This window comes from Sinocyclocheilus rhinocerous, unplaced genomic scaffold (assembly GCF_001515625.1).
Source record: "Sinocyclocheilus rhinocerous isolate Xijiao unplaced genomic scaffold, SAMN03320098_v1.1 scaffold1325, whole genome shotgun sequence".
NCBI classification, from domain to species: domain Eukaryota; kingdom Metazoa; phylum Chordata; class Actinopteri; order Cypriniformes; family Cyprinidae; genus Sinocyclocheilus; species Sinocyclocheilus rhinocerous.
The window spans coordinates 1,113,317-1,125,546 of record NW_015659004.1 but is presented as its reverse complement, the minus strand read 5'-3'; the positions used below and the strand labels follow the sequence as shown (position 1 = coordinate 1,125,546).

The 12,230-nt window shown below is 35.9% G+C and overlaps 1 protein-coding gene across 1 annotated transcript in view; it reads left to right on the top strand.

Moving 5' to 3' along the window:
- Positions 1 to 2,847: 2,847 nt before the first annotated feature.
- LOC107723161 (dachshund homolog 2-like) overlaps positions 2,848 to 12,230 on the top strand; it is a 34,951-nt gene continuing 25,568 nt past the window's right edge. The window contains exon 1 of the mRNA XM_016531688.1: positions 2,848 to 3,421. Within this exon, the coding sequence (XP_016387174.1) occupies positions 2,970 to 3,421 (452 nt within the window). The 5' untranslated portion in view covers positions 2,848 to 2,969. The remainder of the gene's footprint in view (positions 3,422 to 12,230) is intronic.

Below are 12,230 nucleotides of genomic sequence, written 5' to 3'. Positions count from 1 at the left end.
TTTTGATGGTTACACTTAAATCTTTAATATACATGCAAATATAACATTTTTTTACAGAGATATTTAGCTTTGATCCTGTGAGCAAGATGATTTATTGTCAATGATATACAAACAAAGGTAAGATGTCATGGAGCAATGTCATAACTCTTTTTGTTATCTTAAAGGAATAGTTCACTCAAAAATAACAATTTGCTAATCATGTAGCCTCAGGCCATCCAAGATATGAGTTTGTTTGTTCATCAGAACAGATTTAGAGAAATTTGGATGTTAACTGATGGACTGGAGTCATGTGGATGCTTGTGGATTATTGTGATGTTTTTATCAGCTGTTTGGACTCTCATTCTGACGGCACCCATTCACTGCAGAGCATCCTGGTGAGCAAGTGATGTAATGCTAAATTTCTCCAAATCTGTTCTGATGAAGGAACAAACTCATCTACATCTTAGATGGCCATTTTTGGGTAATGGGTAATTAATTTTTGGGCAATTAATCACAAAAAATAGAATAACTTCAAACGCATTATGGTTAACTTCCCCTCTAGAATAAAAAAAAGGTACAGGTCTATTACATGAATTAAGCATATTGTTAATCACTGGATGAAAAATATGTTTTACTATTTAAAATAACTCAAACACATTTATGTAATTAAATACGGTACATAGCATAAGATGAAAAATAGAATAAATAAAAGACCAGCTTATGGAAGCTAACCTAATATAACCTTTGGATATTACAAATACCCTTTAATATAGAAAAACTATAGCAAACTGAATGTGAAAACCATACACGTGATTAAAGACACCTTAGTGCCAATGTCAAACCAAAAAATCACTTTGTGATGTCACATATGCATTTTAAAGTCAAATGAACAACAAGAAAACTGTTTATTTCATTGTAATGTCATAAACTCAAAATAAAAAGTTTTAGACAGCTGTAATGTAGCACATTATTTAAAATTCATGATGGTTCATATTAATGCCCTTATTTTAATACCCCTCACTTTTCAAATTGTTCCTTCGCCTCTAAATGACTGAGTGTTCAGTGTGTTGCTACAGCTCTCGCACCATTAATTTACTGTCCATTAACCATTTAAAGAGAAGCATGTCAGTCTAAGACTAGTTATACACTCTCTCCTTTAAATTGGATTTGAATGGATTAACTCCAGCCTTGTTTCCCAGAAAGCCTCATTCCTACTGTTCATAATTACATTTTACACTGAAATGCAAATTCAGGTCAAAGTGTCATTAAGGTCATCCGCATCTTCCTGACACTTTATCTCTTTATTGACTTTGGTCTGCGATGCTTGAAGTTTATACTGTGAAACTGCTTCTCGATACCCAAAATGAGTTTTCATGTGTTCATAATGTTGATAAATTGTTAGTAGAACATGCAACTAAATCTGTATTATGTCAGCATACTGTTTTGTAATGGTTTCATGACTCACTCTACTTCAAACAAACCTCTTCCTCTTCACCTGTGCAGTCTGAGTCATTTAGTATTGTACATTTGTATAAATCAAAAGCTCGTGAGTTACTGAAAATGAATTGCAAGAAAGCTCTATAGCAAAACTGCATCTACAGTCTGAGGCAACTTGTAGAAGTTTTCTGTTTTTCGAGTTTAATAGTACTTGTGTCCTACTAACATACAATTAAATCTGCTACAGATTCTACAACAATAAAGCTGTCTCTTATAATGATGCCCAGGAAAATAGATTTAGGGCATAGTTCGCCTAAAATTAATATTCTGCAATTATTTACTCACTCTCATGTCATTCCAACCTGTTTGCATTCATTTTTTCCTGCAGAAAAGATGTTTTGAAGAATGTTGGAGTCCAAACAACATTGACTTTCATTGTATGGATACAAAAGTTTCACAGATGCAAATCAAGTCAGGTTTGAAAAAAACATGAGGGTGAGTAAATTATGATTTTTGGGTGAACTATACCATTACAGAATACCTAAGATACAGTACTTTACAAAACTGCTTTATTAATGTGAATAAAGAGACGGCATGCCTGATGGGAACACAAATGTGGTTAAAGGGACGTGTGGGATATTTTTATGGCATTTTTCTCAAAGGATTCCTCGTGAGTCCCAGGAGAGGGGTGCACAGAAGTCTTTCCACAGACACATCCAGATGTGTGAGCGTGTTTTCCCAATGATGCTGAACAGATGGCATTCAAATGCTTGAGTACCTGACTTAGCCTGACCTATAAAAGACAAAGCTGATTCTTCTGTTGCCTAAAGATAATGCTTATTTCACGCTTTATTTTCTTGACAGAACTATTGCGCACAATTTAGTGTGTATGAACAATTTAGAGTGTATTACAAAGTGTGATACATGTGTGAGTGGAAATATCTGTGAAGATTGTATTTTTATTTATTTTATTTATTTTTTTTGGGCAGAGGGTCATGGAAAAAAGTGGACCAGGAGTAGTTTATATCCCTAGATAAATTGTCTGAGCAAGTGAGAGGAGTTAGTGCAAACAATATTTCCCAATAAATTTGGCTATTTGCACTCCCTTTAAATAAACACTGCTTATTAATAATTATGCATGTGCGGGGGGAAAAAAACATTAAAAATGTTCAGAATAATTTTGCGATTGACGGATGGATGGTCAGATAGATAGATCTGGGATATAACATAACAGCTTGAGAGAAGCTGGACACTCGCTCAATAGAGGAGGAGGGCTGTAATTTCTCGACCTCCAGTGAAGTCTTTACCCATAAATTGGAGCACATATGTGGTTGGCAAAATGGAGCATCATTCTTTCAGCGAGAGGCGGAGTTAACCGGACCGAGAAGCGCTCCGCTGATCTGAATTTTCACACGGGTGAAAGAGAGGCGCTCGGCTCAGTGCTGCCAGGCTTACTCTGTGGACGCAGTTCAAAAGAGGGAGGCATATAAAGGAGACTGATGAGAAAGTAGAAGACCTAAATATACATTAAAATAATAATACTAACAATTGTAATGACTACTATGGCTGTTCCTGCGACTCTTTCGGTTCACTCTGGGACTTCTGCGGTGTCCGGTAAACTCTTCAGAACCGACCCGTTCTTCTCGAGTCCCGGGGACTCTCCGAGACTGATCAGCTCACTGAACGCGACGCTTCCGAGCGGCGCAGCGACGAACGAATGCAAAATCGTGGAAGTGCTCGGAGTGAAAGTCGCTTCTTTCAACGTTGATGGACAGGAGCTTATTTGTCTCCCGCAAGTCTTCGACCTTTTCTTGAAGCACCTTGTCGGCGGACTGCACACCGTGTACACGAAACTCAAGCGTTTGGATATAAACCCCGTGGTGTGCACCGTGGAGCAGGTGCGCGTATTGCGCGGACTCGGTGCCATCCAGCCCGGAGTGAACCGCTGCAAACTCATTTCCAGAAAGGATTTCGAAGCGTTGTACAACGACTGTACCAACGCAAGGTTCGTTTGATCAATAACTTTTTTTCTGTTTATAGTTTAAATAACTGGTGATTGTGCATTAGCCTTTGAATTGCATATAGACTCCGAAAGAAATATTTGTAGTACTTTTTCAGTATTACAGAAATTCCTAATTTCTTATTCCTAAACACAACACACACCGCAGTGAAGCAGAGATGTGTGAAAAAAACAGAGGCAGACTGTATTTTACACTAGGGCTGGGTGGAGGAACATAGTGTCCCGTTATGCTGCTTATGTCATTTCAAATGACAGTCAACAGAAAGCAACAAGTGGAGCCCCATTTGACTCAGTGGCAAATCTCCCAGACGATAAAAAATAAATGTTTTTAAAATCTAGTTTCAAACCCAAGCTCAAAGAAAGTTCTTAGCAATAGAACTTTTGTGTTCATGCTCGTTTCATGCAAGAATATTTAATTTCTGCAAAAATGTCAAAAGGCACAACCTAGTAAAAATTAAATATCCTTAGTTAAAACTGCCCGTACCTTGAATACAAGTTTATGCAACCTAAAACTTGGTATTGATTCACTATGATTTTCTTTTTTGTTTTTGTTTTATAGTTTTCTTGGGGCTTCCTGCATGTTGGTTACGCCACACTGACATTGATTTGGCAGCCAAAAGTTTTTCAAATATTAAAGTAAATTGCAAACAAACAAATGAATTAATTCATTACAAAAGTAAGCCTTTTAATGTGACTCACTTTAAGCCCCACAAAAGGTATTAAATGACTTTAACCCAGAAAGTGAAAGCACAAAGAGAGTTTTTTTCCAAGTTATTTTAGACATTTCATTTCTTAATGAATTTTTGAATAACTTAAAGGATCCAGATTCCAGACCAAAAATACAGCACCAATGCAAAATCCTGCAACTGCTAATATGAAAAAGGTATTTTCTTGGTAAAACATTTAGTGAAAACTTGCTAGCATTAATACATCACAATGTGCTTATCTTCTCCATGGACACCGTGAAGTACTTTCAGGGACCCCCAGGGGTCCACAGACCCCTGAATGAAAACCCTGGCTCTAATTAGATGGAATAGTTCCGTCAGGAACCATTAGTTCTGTGAATACACGTTATGTGTCAGCTTGTGGATTTTTTGTGGCCAAAGTGTAATTGCCATTCTTTGAAGCCCAGTGCATGCCTGTCCTGTTCAATCCCCTTAGATAAATTTTCCAGTTCCCTCCGTTATGTAAACGCATATGCATTGGTCAAGATAGTAAACTGTTTATTTGCTTTCCGACCTCGCTGCTTGTTTTTCTTTAAGTGCGTTTTGAGCATCCTGTGTTAAGTTTCATTACTAACATCAATAATAACAGACTTCTAAACAGAGAGAGAGAAAACCAGCTAGATTGCATTTCGACCTAACAAAGACGATATTTGCTTGGAGCCTAATAATGTAATGAATTTAAACATTTCATTTACGTAATAGCTTCTGTTTATCTCTTAGTGATTATCTACATGACTGTATATATTTTAGCATGTTTTGTACAGTGCTGTGAAAACACTGGGATCATGTAGCCTCTACAGAGTCAAGTTACGGTCGCGCTTTATTCACAGCAGACAATAGGTTAAAATTTGGCGCTTTGAACGTGATGTCTTAATCCTTCTCTTTGTTGCGGTCTGTCTGTGCAGAGACCATAACTGAATAGAGGGGAGATATATTGTCATATTAGGTCATGTGTTTTGAAGAAAGCCTGTCATCAGGTTTCAAAGGGCCTTTTGGATACTTTCAGAGGTTTGCAGGAAATATTTTTATGGCGTGTGAAAGTCAAAACTCTTGCCTCTGGTGAGATTAGGAAACTGTAGTCATTTGAAAAAAGTTTTGAAATTTAAAGCTATGACTCTTTAAGAGAAAATGATAGAGAGAAGTGCATCTAGTAGTGTTTTTTGTTTGTAGTTAATTATGAAACCCACTGTTTAATGGCTTTTTGTTCATGTCTGCTAATTTTGAGGCCATATGTTTGCTATTGTACTGCTAAAAGAAATTGAGAATTCATTCATAATTAGTTATTTATGAGAAAATACAATAAAATGGAATGAATCCAGGAAGAACAATATCATTTTTAATTGTATTAAGAATTTAGTATTGGTCACATTTCACATTTGTGTTGTCTGGATTGTGTTTCCTAGCAGATGGTTTACACTGCTGTGCATGAGTGAACTGCTTATTCACCTGTGCTGTATATTGTGGCAAACACACACACACACTCATGATTTTATTTCTCTGTATAAACAGTGATGTCTCACCATATGTGATCCTAATACAAAGGCTCAAAGGGTGGCTTGATTTATTGCCTAGCATGTCATGCACTAAATATGACCATTTATTAAGAATTTGCAAACCATTAACATTAAGCACAATAAAAACATTAAGCCTATGCCTCAGACGTTTTTGAATCATGATTGAGTCAGTATGAAGTAATGCATGATGTCTGTACATGGGGCTGCTGTGGATGACTACTATGTCTGCTATAACATGAATGTAGAATAGCTTCTAGGACAATACTAATATTCAGCTTTTGACTCTGTAGTGAAGACATTTTATTGGAAGCTTATTTGTGGTTGTGGCTTTTTTAATCTTACAATTATGGCTTTTTAATGCAATTCTGCTTTTTCCTCAAGAAACAAACCAGATTTAACCTCAGAATTGCCAGATATAAAGTATTGTGGAAAGCTTGTTTCCACCCACGTAGGTTAACTAAATTAAACCTAAAACTAAAACCATGGAAAAGCATTTTAATTGTTTGAAATAAAATAAATGCTAACTGAAATAAAATATATAAAAACTAAACGTTTTTTAACAAATTGCCAAGGCGACATTTTTAATTTTCACTTAGTTTACCTTGATGTACTAAAATAACAAAAATAAAATAATAATAATAATAATAATAACTATATAGACATTAAAAAATTAAAATGATAAATGAAACACAACAAAATTACAAAAACTTATTGAAACTAAAAAAATTCTAATTCATAAAAATTTAAACTATAAAATAATAAAACCTATAAAAATATCTCAGGGACACTAAAATAACACTGTTTTGCCACTGAACAAAAACATTAAAAAGGTAATTGCTTATGGCGATTCTTCAATTTTGAGAAAAAAAGGCAAAATTGTGAGATATAAACTCAGAATTGTAAGAAAAAAGTCAGAATTATAAGATTAAAAAGTCACAATTCCCTTTTTTATTTTTTTATTCCATGGCAGAAATAATCTTCTGTACATTTCTCTATTTCTTTAGGCACTGCAGTGTGAATCCAGTAACCTGTTAATATGGGGGCCACTGCAAATGCATGCAGTGTAAAACAGGCCAAACATGGCATTATGTGCTGCTTCAAGCAGTGAGTGCGAACGACTATGAGAGCAGCAGTCATTCATCTGATTCCTTATTGAGTTGTGTCTCAGCTGATGTCATTCAGTACATTCAGTACTAATGAGCTGCACTAGGGGTGCAGTCGCACTCAGCGAGGTTAATGTGTAGCGTGAAGTGGACAGTTTCATAACACTTAATTACATTTGTCCACATCAGAGGCGGATGTTGGATGGTACGACTTCTGCGTCACTGCTTTGTGCCTCTTTGTGAAGAATCAGGCTGTAAATATTACAAACTTCCTCTTTAGAAAGTCATTGTACAGACCAGGTGAATATCAGGAACATGTAGATGATAAAACCCATTTATGCTCAAACTGCAATCATTAGATTGCAGGTTCATATAATAAACATTTGGTGCCTGATTAGAAATGATAGAAAACTGCTTTGTATATTTAGTCTTAATCATGAAAAAATATTTTAATTACATGACGTACACTACCGTTCGAAAGTTTGTGGCCAGTGCAATTTTTGTTTTTAAAGAAATTAACACTTTTATTCATCAAGGATTCATTAAATTGATCAAAAGTAGCAGTAAAGACATTTTAAAATGTTAGGAAAAATCTATTTCAAATCAATTCTGTTATTTTGAACTTTCTATTCATCAAAGAATCTTTAAAAAAACATGTATCACTGTTTCAATAATAAGCCACACGAGTTTTCAGCATTGATAATAATATAAATTGTTGGTTTTTTTTTAGCACCAAATCAGCATATTAGAATGATTTCTGAATGACCATGTGACACTGAAGACTGGAGTAATTATGCTGACAATTCAGATTCGCATCACAGGAATAAATGACATTTTAAAATATATTAAAATATTTTTTAAAAAAAAGTTATTTTAAATTGAAGTAATATTTCACAATATTACTGTTTTATATATTTTTTATCAAATAAATGCAGCCTTGGTGAACATAGGAGACTTTTGTCAAAAACAGAATCTTACCAAACCCCAAATTTTGATTGGTATTATTTTGATTGGTGTATAAACCTTCCTCTTTCTTTTTTTTTCAGTTACAGTTGGTTTCAAAGATTGTGTGTGTAATCTTTAATGGACGTAGGTGAAACCAAATATAAGAATAAAAGAATAAAAGCATTAAGAGCTTTCTACTGTTTGTGGTGAGGCAAGAGCTTTATTTAGCAGTGGGATCACAAAGAGAAGTTCTGTATGTTACGCCAAGCGGTTAGCTGATTGTGAGGCGCTAAGTGACAGGTTAGCACATTAAGTGCTCGAGATACTGAATGAAACAGGAGGAATCTGGCATCTTTTTTTCATGACCTGATTCTTGTGCGGTTCACAGACGCATAAATGAATGATCTCGTCTAGACGCAACAAGAGTCAGCTTGTTTTCAGACAAACGGATCCTCCACCTCACTTGTTTTAGCTTTAGCATCATGACCTGTTTATGACTTCTGTTGAGTGTGTCATGCCTCGGTGTTTGCATTGTGGTCGTGTAGACGGGTAACATGCGGATGGATAGATGTGTTGTGATAATGTTTCTCTGAAAAAAATAAACCAGACTTCTGTTCGGCTCTCTTATCTGAGTGAAGGAGATAAGCTGCTGTAAAACAGTCAGTTTCCCCTTAAGACAGTCGAGCAGACAAACGCACACTCCCTCCCCACACTTTTTCCTGTTGAGGTGTGGATGTTATGGATGGATGTTAGACACATGATAAGCCCTCTCTTCCTACTCACCTCTCCATTAGAGGCTTGAAGAAAACAAAAATGACAAAATGGAGCTTGACAGTATATCTTTCAAAGCCTGTATTTTTTTTTCTTTTGCCTTCCTTTTAAAGAAGCAGTTCACCCAAAAATGAAGAAAATCTGATCGCTTACCGTCATATCTTTCCATGTCTAACATATATGACCAAAATGGAGACATTTTTTCGTCACTTGTTTAGATGCAATTACAGTGAAAGCTTTCGGACTTTATAAAGGATGCAAAGCATTATAAAGTTATATGTACTACTGTAGTATTTTTTATATGTACACACACATATGTAATTGTTTTAAATGTTCTTAGTTTGTATGTGTTGTGTAAATTTGTGATGAAACTGATTGTACTGCTGTCCATTCTGGCCAGGACACTCCTGTGGAAGAGATTTTTAATCTCAGAGAGTCTTTTCTGGTTAAATAAAGGTTAAATAAATAAAATAAAATAAAATAAACTGGTCAGAAGTTTTGAATAATTAAGTTTTTTTCATGTGTTTGAAAGAAGAAAATATAAATAGTTTTTTTAAAAATATTAATATATTGTAAAAAAAAATTTTTTTCAATTATTTAGACAGTTTTTGTGAACCAGATAAATTGATTGATTGAAAAGATCTGACTTCACAAATCAGCTGAATATCAAGTATTTCAGTGAATAACTGTTTACATTTTGGCGTGTTTCTCGCACAAATCTTCAGAGGACTTACAATATTAGCACATATTTATTTGTGAGTTATGAATGTTCATTCCTCATTTATTGTCATTGTAGGGAAAAGAGCATGAAAAGTCTTTCTCATTTTTCTGCATTCTTTTACTCGTTTTTTTCCACACTCGTAAAATAGATGTATTAAATTACTTGAGGGAAGAGTTGTTCAGCAACACCACATAAGGTGACACTTTATTTACCCTTTAGATTATAACAGTGTCCGCCCACTTTTTTAACGGCCTTGGTTTTGGAAGTATTATTCTCATTCATTTTTCCAATAGGAATAAAAAAAACAAAAAAAACAGAGTGTCTATTTACACTAAGTGCAAATAGCCCACCTTGTTGGCAGAGTCTATTTACACTAACTCTGCCAACCAACGTGTGATTGAGCTAGTCAACACTACAAAAGACGATCGTGTAACAACAGCTCCAGTGGCGTAGATGGTAAAGGGCATGATCGACCTGAGTTCGAATCGCCTTTTTGCCGCCTTTTTTTCTCCCTTTTCAAATCTCATATCACATCGGAAAGGCATTTATTTTCAATAAAATGAAGGAAATAATTGAAAAGTTGAAAATAAAGTATTGTGTAGGGTTAGAGTAGGTGTAGGAAGGGCTCATATTGTCCCAAGAAGGTGGCATCTATTTAATAATTTGAATTAAAATTATAATTTACACTCAATACGCATTGCATACTGTTTTATAGTATACTACAATACTGAGGTGCAGATAATTGCCACTATTTGCAATAAGTAGTATAAATGAAGTTCCAAACGTAGGTTCGGGAGGAGCCTAATCATTCAGTCCTGTCAATCATCATTACGAGTCTATATAAGCAGCTCTCATTGCACTGTCCCAGCATCAATTCTTCCGGCATCCCTCCACCTCCCCATCTCCACCTCTGTTCCTGTCTTTCTTCCTCTAGGTAGTACCGAAATGGGGGGTTGAAGTCGGTGCTCAAGCCGAGCCTCGGGTTCAAGCCTCCATTAAGGACAGCAAGCCAAGTTCGTTTACCATTAACCATCAGGACTGGATGGGCAGGTGAACTTGTGAAATAGCAGAAAATACTGGTATACTTAGTGTAAATAGAATTCAATGTTATTTGCACTTAGTGTCAGTAGCATCGCTATTTGCACTTAGTGTAATTAGCATCTATCACTAATAAAATATGCTATTTGCACTTAGTGTAAATAGCCTCTATCGCTATTTACTCTTAGTGCAAAAGCTGCTGCCAAGAGTTATAAGCCACAAACGAAACCAACCAGCTATTAGGTGAAAGTCTTGCAACAGAACATGAGCAAGCATGGCTTCTGCAAGCAACCATCCTCTCCTTCATATTCTTCTTTTTTCCTTTTTCTTTTTCGCTGCTAATCAGCATAAAGACAACTTGCATCACAAGCTTCTTGTGGGCTGCAATTTTTAACAGGAAGAAATCCAGTCTTGCGCGAGAACTCCTGTCTCACGCGTGATCTTAAATATCTTCCTGTATCGCTTCTCACATGTGTTTGGTTGTGAAACATAGTTTGTAGACCAGACAGAGTTGTCTGTGATTATTTCTATTGAAAAGTTGGGTAATGTGTGACCCCCTGTCGCTGATCCAGTCGTGTAGTGTGAGAAGAACAGCGATCCTGACTTCATGCATGTGTTCCTGGCATAAGTTTATTATTCATTTCTTCTTGTTGTGCAAGAAAACCCTTTAATCATGTTAAAATCGCTGTAACGCATGTCTCTCATGGCCTATTGCTTTATTTCAGTCTTGTCTGCTGTATTGTAACTCACTCTCCCAGTTTTTCTATTCTTGCCCTGTAGCACCTTTGAGAATGCTGCTCGCGTCTCTCTGACCGATCACAAGGTGTCATCCCTGACTGTGCTGACTTGACACTTTCCCAACACACATACACACACAGAGGATTGTTTGTTGGCTTGCAAATATGTCCTCTATCTAAAAAGGACAGAGAGGGAGGAAAGTAGAGAGAATTGAATAAGTAAATGTTTTAATATGCAGGAGGCAAAGAGGAAAAGAAAGAGAGGAAGAGAGGAAGAGAGAGAATGAGAAGTATTCATGAGGTAGAGGCAGAAACTGGCAAGCAGTCAATGCAGAATAGTGGTCATCATTAGTGATGCTTACTAACGTACTGTAAGCATTACTTTTACTATTTCTCATACTTTTGTGATTTAAACAAACTGCAAAAACTGAGAGTATTGAACTTTGGTGTGTAACTCATTTTATTTATATTCGCTTTTATCCATGTCTGTATATGAATAACTACACTCTAAAAAATGCTGGGTTAAATACAACCCAGTGCTGGGTAAAATAGGGACAAACCCAGCAATTGGGCTGTTTTGACCCAGTGGTTGGGTTAAATGTTTAACCCAACCTTCTGGGTAGTAACCCAACCGCTGGGTCAAAACAACCCAATTGCTGGGTTTGTCCCTATTTTACCCAGCACTGGGTTGTATTTAACCCAGCATTTTTTAGAGTGTAGCTTAAATTGGAAGTACTATTTCTTTAAGTGATCAGATGTGTACATTTTCACCTGGCAAAATGATAAAACAAGCTGCAAAACCCTGAAGACTTGCAATGTGTCAGGGAGCCTTGGCCCACCTGACCACCTAGCAACCACACAGAACACCCTAGCAACCACCTATCTGCGCCGGAGACTTGAATCATAATTGACACAATTAGACAATTTTATTGATACTTTTCAGAATGGAAATAAATTTTAAGTTCCAACATATGTTTACACAGTTCATTATTTTAGAGCAGATCATAAGTGTGTTATGAAAGCAAATAACACTCATAAACTATATTCACATTTCTATATTTCTATATTTACTCAAGCATTAATAAAAAATGCTTTAAGCCACCAGTTGTTGTGCCCCCTTTCCTCTTTCACTCTATGAATAGAAATCAGCATTTATGTTTTCTGTTTGCTTCTGTGATTCTTTTTAGAAAGAGAATGAATGAAGTCTTTGTGTGGTGAAGCAACAGAGCAGCAGATAAAC